The sequence below is a fragment of the Macrotis lagotis genome, chromosome 2 (assembly GCF_037893015.1).
Source record: "Macrotis lagotis isolate mMagLag1 chromosome 2, bilby.v1.9.chrom.fasta, whole genome shotgun sequence".
In the NCBI taxonomy this organism is placed as follows: Eukaryota; Metazoa; Chordata; class Mammalia; order Peramelemorphia; family Peramelidae; genus Macrotis; species Macrotis lagotis.
In genome coordinates this window covers 289,540,063-289,550,248 of record NC_133659.1, presented here as the reverse complement: position 1 = coordinate 289,550,248, position 10,186 = coordinate 289,540,063, and the positions used below count along the sequence as shown (strand labels likewise).

The 10,186-nt window shown below is 40.9% G+C and overlaps 1 protein-coding gene across 4 annotated transcripts in view; it reads right to left on the bottom strand.

Annotated features, from left to right (window-relative positions):
* The window catches only part of RNF41 (ring finger protein 41), a 39,470-nt gene that overhangs the window by 20,156 nt on the left and 9,128 nt on the right, over positions 1-10,186 (bottom strand). For all 4 annotated transcript variants that reach the window (XM_074226392.1, XM_074226391.1, XM_074226390.1 and 1 more), the window contains 4 exons: positions 5,111-5,222; positions 1,639-1,910; positions 732-867; positions 326-429 (listed from right to left, as the gene is read on the bottom strand). In XM_074226392.1, coding sequence (XP_074082493.1) covers positions 326-429; positions 732-867; positions 1,639-1,910; positions 5,111-5,200 — 602 coding nt within the window. In that variant the 5' untranslated portion in view covers positions 5,201-5,222. The remainder of the gene's footprint in view (positions 1-325; positions 430-731; positions 868-1,638; positions 1,911-5,110; positions 5,223-10,186) is intronic.

Genomic DNA, 10,186 nt, shown 5'->3' with positions numbered 1-10,186 from the left:
GACTCCAGGGCAGGTGCTTTCTCCACTACGCCACCTAGCCACCCCTGCTACTCTTATTGTATATATTGTCTTCCCCTAGACCATGAGCTTCAGAGGGGCAAAACCAGAAATTTCTACTTGTGTCTGGAATTCAAAAAATTTCAGAGTGGTCTTTGTCAACTGAGTAACTACCTATTGAAACAACCCAACTCCAATCTAAAACAGGGGAATTCTGTATCCTTTCTATCTTTGCCTTAGTTCATTCCTAGCAAGAAATCTCTTTTTTCCTCCTAAGAGATTACCCCATCTAGCTAGGGATTCCCCCAAAGTCTGGGATTCCACTTACTCTAGGATCTCATTGTATTCAATAGTCTCCTCCAGATTCTGAAGGTTGGGATTGACACTTCGAATAGCTCGCATGTAAGCCTTCAGCAACTGAATGTCCCGCTTCTGTTGGAAGGAGAGCCAGGATAAGGATAGGAAACAACAGTCAAAAAAGATAAAGGGCAGTTCAGTTCAAGAGGATTTTTAGGGAGATAAATCATGAGGACAATGATACTGTTCCAGGTGAAAACTTTCAGCAAGGGAGGAACTGAGGGGAAGAGGGAAATAGTAAGGACTCTATCCTTCCCTATTCCAACTTAAGTAGCCATATGACACAGTGACTGGTTTTCTCATATACATGCACCTTATTCAATGAGAGAATTACTGTTGTTTTAACCAATCCTATTTCCCAAGTCCCTCAGACATACCTGCTCTGCCAGCTGGTGCTTATGCTCAGCTGAAGTCTTCTCTAGCTCCGCAATTCGTGTCTGTTGCTGCTGTACCACTGAGCGTAGATGCTTAATGCAGTTGTGGTTGGGCAGCTCATCTTTGGGCATCTCCAGGCTGTAAGCCCAGGGCAAGGAAAGAGTGACAGGGAATTCAGTGACCAAGACTGAGTTTCTTAAGCCCAGCCCACCATGGAGACTATAGGGAGTCCCATTCCACTGCAGAAATGTACTGGATAGACTAGAGCCTTCTCTCAGTCAAAGTCCACTTATCTCTTATACTCTTATATACTCCCTTCTTCTAAAAAACGTACCCAGATAGTCTTGCTTCCTATATGAAGATCCCAGCTATGGTTAAACCTTCTTTGACGCCCTCAACTACACATAACCCAACTCTGCTTCCCCATGTTCCCAAACCACACCTACCCATGTGAGCTGGAAAGAACAGAGAATCAAGGGGATGAGGATGAAGATGGAACTTAAGCCAGATAAGGAGACCCCTTGATGAGGGTGGAGAAGAAGAGGGAGACAAACAATTTTCATGGCTCTAAAAAGTTCTACAGAATCAAGAGAATTTGTCTTTCATAATATCAATTAAGGGAAAAAAGGAGCAAGAAGCATAGAATCAAAAATTCCATATAAAGGATAAACTTTGGGAAGGACAGATACTCCACTCAGGAAGCCTGGAATGCAGAGCAGAGCCAAGAAAGACAAGGCACCACTTTGCCCAAGATCTTTTAGTCCAAAAGAAACTATCTTGACATTGTCTGGGTACAAAGGCAGGGGTGCAGACAGGCTACCTTCATTTGTCTGGACTAAGGGCATTAAAATGGGGAGATGGAAGAATTTCTAACTTTGGACTGGAGAGGGGTCAGATGGCAATCCTCACCCACAGCCCTGCTCGCAGGTGACGGGCCGCTTGGGGTTGTGCTCGCAGTCACTGAGATGAGACATGAGGTTGTCCAGCCGCACAACGGCGCTGCAGCCAAACACAGCGTTGTCACAGGCAATCTGCAGTTTTGACAGCATGTTCCGCATGATCCGGGGGACGGGGCGCAGGTGGGCAACTGTCACTACGCTTCTGTCTACCGGGCACGTCTGCTGCTGAGAGAACCACTGGGTGATGCAGGCATTGCAGAAGGCGTGCTCACAGTGAGGGGCCTGGCAGGGAGAGAGTTCCCCAGGAGAGTCAGCAGGGCCTGGGAGCAGCATTGGCACCATCTCCACAGACCAAGCTAGTCAGATCTCTCCTAGGTGCCCAGGAATGATAAGGGCTTCCCCTCCTTCCCTCAAGGTTTAGAAGTTTATGACCTAGCCAACAGAGATAAAGTGCCCTCTAGGGTTGAAGTAGGTCAAATCAACAATTATTTATTAGGTATCTACAACATGCCTAGCTTGCACTCTGGAAGTTATAAGGAACTACAATCTATTCCCTCAAAAAGTTTATAAACCAGTAGGGGAAATGAAACATGAACAAAATTAAATAATAATGATTTAAGAAATTTTCGACAAGGAAAAAGATGTCACAAGGCAGTACATGATTAACGAGTTATAAAGAGAAAAGCTGACATAAGACGCTAGAATGGTTGGTGAGTGGAGGGAATTTTCTGAGAGGAAGTTTCTAGAAGGGACAGGATTTCTATGGAAGAAGAAGGGGTCATTCCAGGCAAAAGCAAGGTGTACTGAAGAAATTGACTGCCCATGCTGAGGTTAAAACAAGCCTCCTCCTAGACAGACTGAGGCTTTTTTTTCCTTAGCAGTGCCAACAACTTCCTAAGTGTTACTTGAAACACAGTCCCCAGGCTTGGAACTCACCCACACTCACTGTGTAATAATTTTGCTACTTTCTACCTGAAACTCCTCTGTTGATGTCCAACATTTTTCAACAGTTGTCTTAACCTCAACAAAAAAGCCATTGGGGCTTTTCTGAGACCAGACTCTTCTTTAGCTATAAATTTTCCACTTTAGAAAACACACAAAATATTCCTCTTGTTCTTGTCTTCTCCCTTCTTGTTGTCCAGACAGCCTTTGAAAGTCCTTAGAGGCCAGTAATTTTGAAGTAGGAAAAAACCATGAGCCTTCGTGAGGGCATCATCTAACACCCAGGCCTTACCAGGTACTAAGGGGTCCCCTAGTTACAAAAAGGCTGAGGACACCATTCTCCACATTGCTGACAAAGCTCTTAGTCTTTCGTACATATGAGACACACTTTGGTGTTTGTTCTGCAAAATCTTGTCTGGGAATAAGGGGCAATCACCTACTCTTCAGTTTAATCATTCAAAACCTTTAAGTGTCAGGCACTGTGGTAAACACAGGGGATACAAAAAAGAGGTAAAAACCAAATCAAAACAGTCCTTGCCCTCAAGGAATATGCAATCTAAAATGGGGAAAACAACCTGCAAATAAAATACATACAAAGAAAATCATTAAATAAATAGAAGACAATTAATAGAGGGAAGGCACTAGAATTAAGAGGGATTGGAGAAGGCTTCCTTTCCCAAGGGCAGTATTTTAGGAGGACTTAAAGGAAGCCAGGTCAGTAGTTGGAAGGGTAGAGGGAGAGCATTTCAAGAATAGAGGACAGGGGCGGCTAGGTGACACAGTGGATAGAAAACCGGCCCTGGAGTCAGGAGTACCTGAGTTCAAATCTGACCTCAGACACTTAATAATTACCTAGCAAGCCACTTAACCCCATTGCCTAGTAAAAATCTTTAAAAAAAAAATAAAGAATGGAGGACAGTTGGACATTTCCTTCCATGCCTACTTGATTCACATTAAATGACAGTACCTGAAAACAAAGCTCAACCTAGGTGGAAGAGAAAGGGAAACCCAGAGAGACTTCCTGACATGGTCTCAGAACCTTCTCCCACATTTAATACTATTACTCTTGGTACAAAACTGCAAAGTCTGCAAAGACAGAGCTTATTTTCATTAGACTCAAACTGAATTGTTCAGACACTGCAACTTTTTCTTCTGAGTGGCTGAAGAGATAGGGAGGAAGGTAATCTAAGAGGTGAAGCCATTTGAGCAGCAAATTCAGGGGATGCTTTGGGGTAACATTAGAGTCCTCTAAACTTGGAGATTCTGAGAGTCTGACTACCTTCGAATGTGGGTATTTACTGGTCTTAATTCCAGGTCCCACAAGAGCATACCTTCAATTGGTATTTACTAAGAGAGAGAGAGAGAGAGAGAGAGAGCGCGCACCAAAGGCATTCATCTTATACTCATGTTTTCTGGCTAGTTCTGTAAATTCTCACATATCAGACCCAAGCGATTGATTTGGAGAAAGAGGAGGAATGGTTTAGTTTCAGAGAGAGGCTTCTCTTTCTCTACTAATTCTGGCTCACTGTACACAGGAGCTAGGTGCCTAGAGAGATCTTGAGGAAGAAGACAGGCAGGGTGATTTCGAGACCAAGGGACAATGATGGACCAATGATGAGGCTCAATGTGAATCTTGCTGGCTCTCCAGAAAGGCACCCACTCCCCCACCCCCAATCACCCATACTGCTGATAGAAGTAGGCAGCAACCAGGAGACAGGCAGCATTCTCACCTGTCAAGATATATAAAACCCGAGTCACTACTTAGAAGGGCTGGAGATGAGGCCATGGCCAGGAGGAGAAACCTGGCTGGAGGACCCTGGTCAGACCCACAAGGAAAGAGGAGCTAAGGGGCCCTGACGAGTGTTCACAGGAGTGCTGGGAGGCTGCAGATCAGCTCCATTACCTCAAACTTCAACTGGTTTAATTAGAGCTTCTCTGCCAGCATATATTACACGCAATTATTTTATTTCTTCTAGTCATCAGCTAAGATACCTCCCAGAAAAATCTAGTAGGGACAAAGCCTGAAGCCATTGCTAAAGTGACAGAGGGAACCTCAGAAAAGGAAGCCCTGTTTGCACTTTTTCTGTGATAGTCTTTGAGAATCACACAAAACACTGGGAAATTTAAGTGAGCTGTCTGCCCAGATTCATATAACCAGTGTCTCAGAAGTGAGACCTAAACCAAGGCTTTCCTGGCTCCTAGGCCAGGCCTCTCTTCAGTTTACTTGGATCTTTTTCCTTTCTCAATGAATACGAGGAAAACATGATCAATCGTTTCCCCAATTTCCCTTGCCTACTCAGGCAGAGTTTTTCTGTTATTCATTCTGTATTGGGAGATAGGAAATCAGACACTGGGACACTTTTATTCTAACATTAGTTCTCTTGATACTTACGGGGCTTTAATTCTCTGGGCCTCAGCATTCCATTAACACTGTTTTTCAATGAAAAATGGTTCATGTTAAACCTCTCATCCCAATTCAAAAAGTACTGTTAGGGAGATACAAACACAACACCTGCTGCCCTTCTACTCTGCCAATTCACCTGCACTGGCTCCTCCAAAACTCCACTGCAGATAGGACAGATAAGGTCTTCATCAACATCCCCCTGGAAACGGGCTACATCATACCCCATGTCTCATCACCAAGACCAGGCCCTGTAGGAAAGAGAAGAGAAGTAGCATTAGGAGAGATCAACAAATGGGCCAGGCCACAGCTCTCCCACCAGATGTTAGCCTTTGTATTCATTCTGACACTGAAGCTGAGCAGGTGTATTTGGTTAGGAATTTAACTTTTCACCTCTGTTAGATACAACTTATTTGTTGAGGAAGGGAAAAGAATCCTCCTCCAATCACTCTTGCACACACAGGGACCCACAAGTATATTCTTAGGCTGGGAGACACAGCTCATTTCCACCTCTTTCCCTATGGCATCACGCCAGTGCTCTACAAGTTACTACTTTGCTTACTACATCCTTTCAATTTCCTCCATACATGCTGGGAAAGGAAGTTATGTCCTGATCCCCCTCCCTTTCCAAAGAACAAAAAGTTACTGAATTAAAACTTCTGGGAATTTGTAGAGGAAGATGTGGGGAGATTCACTCCACCCTAAGATTTTATCCTCTAGGGGGGCGGCTAGGTGGTATAGTGGATAAAGCACTGGCCCTGGAGTCAGGAGTACCTGGGTTCAAATCCGGTCTTAGGCACTTAATAATTACCTAGCTGTGTGGCCTTAGGCAAGCCACTTAACCCATTGCCTTGCAAAAAACCTTAAAAAAAAAAGATTTTATCCTCTTCTCTTAGGATTTGTACTGAAAAGGGGCATTCAATATCACTGACTAAATATTGACTATACTCAAAGCTGAGCTACAAGTAGCTGTTGAGCAAGGATACAAGAAAAAAATCACGTTCATCTCAAATGGAGTTTTAATCTATAGTTCATTAGAAAATTCAGCATACACATGCAAAACTGAACACAATGAAGAGTGTGCTTGAAGTAGGGGCTCTAATAAGGGCCAGGAAAAGAATTTAGCTAATAATTCTCTGAGTCCTGAAGAGAAGGTAGTCTACCAGTCTAAGAATATATTTGTGGGTCCCTGAAAATTCTAGTCTGGCCAAAAATGAAAGACACAATTAAGTATTTATAAGAAAATAAAAAAAAACCTCACAATTCCATACATTCAAATCTGACTATTATTGGTTTTCACAAGGAGAATGGGAAAGATGTGTTAAGATGCCACTACCTAAACATCTGATTCAAATAACTCCTTTATGGAGAGTGTTGAGTGATTCCAAAGGTCTTTGGCTAGCAACTTCTACAAGGAAGGGAGGAAGAAAGGGTAGCTACCAATAGATACCTGAAGATGAGTCTTCAGGGTATGGAGCAAGAACACCGACTAACCCACAGGGTAGAGGTGGTGATTGAGCAGCAGGGCTGATTAGATGTAAAAGACTGGATTGGACATAAATGACTGCTGTCAACCAGATGCCCTTTGGGGACATTTACCAATTTAAGTTTGCAGCATGTGGTAAGTCTGACTAGAAATTTCTCTTAGGTCCACCCCCCCCAAAAAAAGGTGGGTTTTTTTTGGGGGGGGGGTGGAGGAGGGAAGAGGAGTTGTATGAGACTCTGAAAGTTTTGACTACAACCTAGAGTTCAAACCAGTTTGAAATGCTGACATTGTCTCTCCTCACACCAGTTCAGACTCCACTCAGTTGTCAAACTGATATGGCTGCTTCTTTTTAAAAAAAATTATTTATATTCCTAATTATATGTAAAGATAGTTTTCAACATTTGCTTTTGTAAAGTTTTCTCCCTTTCACCCATCCTTCCCTCCCCTCTGCCCTAAGACAGGAAGTAATTTGATATAGGTTATACATGTACAATCATATTACACATATTTCAATTTTAGTCATGCTGTGAAAGAATCAGAACAGAGAGAAATCAAATTTTCAAAAGTGGAAATATTATGCTTTGATCTAAATTCAGACTCCACAGTTTTTTCTTTGGATTGTGGAGAGCATTTTCTATCATGAGTGTTTTAGAATTATCTTTGATCTCTTTATCACTGAAAAGAACTCAGTTGATATTCAGGGCAATGTTCTCCTGGTTTTGTTCCTTTTATTCAGCATCCATTCACAAAAATCTTTCCAGGGCTTTTTGAAAACCTGCCAATTCATAATTTCTTATAAACAGTAATATTTCATTACTTTTCAAATATCACAACCTGTTCAGTCATTCCCCAGTTGATGAGCATCCCCTCAATTTCCAATTCTTTGCCACCATAAATAGAACTGCTATGAATATTTTTATACTTGTGGATCTTTTCCCCCTTTTTATGATCTCTTTGGAATATAGACCTAGAAAGTGGTATTGTTGGATCAAAGGATATATAGTTTGATAGCCCTCTGGGCACAGTTTCATGAGTCAGAATAGTTGAGGATCCATGGCTTCTAAAGTTCTTCTTAATGTGACCTCCTCTTAGCTTTCTAGTCTTCTTATACATTAACTCACTCCCTGTATATTACAAACCAGTGATGCTGACTTCCTTGCTATTCCTCATTAAAGACACTCCCCTTCCAGACATTTTTGCTGGTGATTTTCTTGCCTGGAATTCTTTTCTTCCTCATCTCTGTTCCTGGCTTCCTTTAATTCTCTGCTGAAAAACCCAACTACTGGAAAAAGTCTTTTCCAATCCCCTTTAATGCTAGTGCTTTCCCCTCACAGTCATTCAAATTTATCCAGCCTATGTCTCCTTTGAATAGTTATCTCAGCTTTAGACTGTGAGCTTTCTGAGGGCAGAGACAGCTTTGCTTTTGCTTTTCTTTGGATCCCAGTCACTTTAAAAGGCACTTTTAAAGTACTGGGAGGAAGGGAAAGGAGATGAAGAAGCTAAGAAATTTCACCTAAGAGTCAAGAAAAAAGTTTTTTTCAATGGAATAGAAAGGGGGAAAGCAAGGGGGAATGAGTGAGCCTTCATTCTCTGAATTCCCAGCCAGAAATGACTGAGAGTAAATAACATACACACTTAATAGGGTGAGGAAATCTATCTTACCCTAGAGAAAAATGAGAAGAGATGAAATAAGGGCGAATGGGGGGAGGGAAGAGGGGAATAGGTAATAGAAGAAAGGGAAGATTGAGGGAGAGGGTACTCAGATACAACACTTTTGGACAGGGCCAGGATGAAAGGGGGGAGAGAGAGAGAGAGAATAGAATAAATGAGAGTGGGGAAGAATAGAGTGGCAAGAAATACAGCTAGTAATAGTAACTGTGGGAAAAACATTGAAGCAACTTCTCTGGTGGACTTATGATAAAGAAAGCAACTCACTCCAGAGACAGTCATTGGAATCTGAACACAGACTGAAGTACATTTTTTTTCTTTCTCTCTCTCTCTCACTATTCTTGAGGTTTCTCATCTTCTTGGGGGGGGTATGTTTACTCATATAACAAAATTATTGTAATAATAGCAATAATAAATTAAAGTTCACTTGCAAAAAAAGGCACTTTTAATAAATGGTTGTTAACCTGACACCAGTATCTTGTCTAATCAAACTTAGGAATGCATCAAAAAGAGGAGGGAGTTTGGGGCTACAAAATGACAACTGGCTTCCAGTTCCTTGCAGGTAACAAGGGAAGTTACTTTATGTTATGCTCTTCCTACTCTCAGATCCCCAGAAGTATCTAGATAAGCAGAGAATGAAGCAGGCTGGACACCAAAGATATTAATCCTTCAATTAACAAATGATTATGGATGGATAGGAGATGACCTTAAAAAACCAAAAATAAAACTCTGACTCAAAAGTTCTTGTAATAGATTTTCTGTGTCCCTAATTTGCTGAGAAGAGGACAGAGTAGTAGAAGAAAATAACTCATACATTCTTGTTTGTGCTAACAAGAACGAGAAATGCCCAAGAAGAGCAAGAAATCAGCATTGCAGTTCCTCCCAAGGAGTCATAGTAGAGTGAAATCCATGACTTCAACATAAATAAATCTATTGTAAAATCAGGGTACTCTACTTTTCTTAATTTTCTTAAATGAAAGCTCAAATTTTAAAAACTTTTTTGAATGCTTAATTTTTAAAATGAAGTGAGCCAGTAGAAGACACTTTAGTAGGTTAATTCAGAGAGAAGTATAACTATGTAAAAGAAAAACATTTTCTTCTCTGTAATTTTTAAATTAAGAAAACATTTAGGAGTTTTTAAAAACAGAAAGTTTATCCTCAGATTTAGTCATTTTTCCTTACCTTTTCATCCTTTGCAATCAGTTAACAATCTTTGAGGAAAGACAGTTAAACAATCAGTCCCATGAAACACCTTAAAGAGTATCAGTGAAACCATCACTGTTCATGCAGCTAAAAATCTTTAAAAATATGGTATCAAGTTTCTGTGAGAATAACTACTGAAGTAGTAATATACCCTAAGACTATATTAACAGCTTGTTTTTACTGATAGTTTTTTCCAAACAAGAATAAAAAAATCTCAACCTAATTACTCTATTGAATTTGAGATTTTATGTAGAAAACAAAACTATTTCACACAGGTGATTAAAATAAGTTTTAAAAATTTATAAACATTTTCTTTGTTGCTGAAGAAAATAGCCAAGACACATAAACTGCTTACATCAGTTAAATAAATCTACAAACAAGTGACTTCTAATTATTTGGGGCCCTTATAAGTCACCTCATTTGGCCTTCCACCTGAGGGAAAAATTCTCACTACAACTTCCTGGAAGCAGATATTAATAGACAGAAAGTTCACTGTTGAAGAGTCTTAATTGTTACATGGATTTCTTTTCTCCCTCTTTACTTACTTTCCCAGATTTGTGGCACTGTCTCTTCTACTATTTAGAGGTAAAGACTTCAAATTTTGGCTCTGCTACTTGGACCCTGAACAATCACTTACTCTCACGGTATTGGAGTATCTCTTCCCAGTTCTATATCCTACCAGTCCTATTAACTAAATAATAAGATCATAAGATAAATTATCAAGAAATCTGAGAGGTGGGGGCAGGTAGGTGGTGCAGTGGGTAGAGCACCAGCCCTGGAGTCAGGAGTACCTAAGTTCAAATCTGGCCTTAGACTCTTAATAATTGCCTAGCTACGTGACCTTGGGCAAGTCACTTA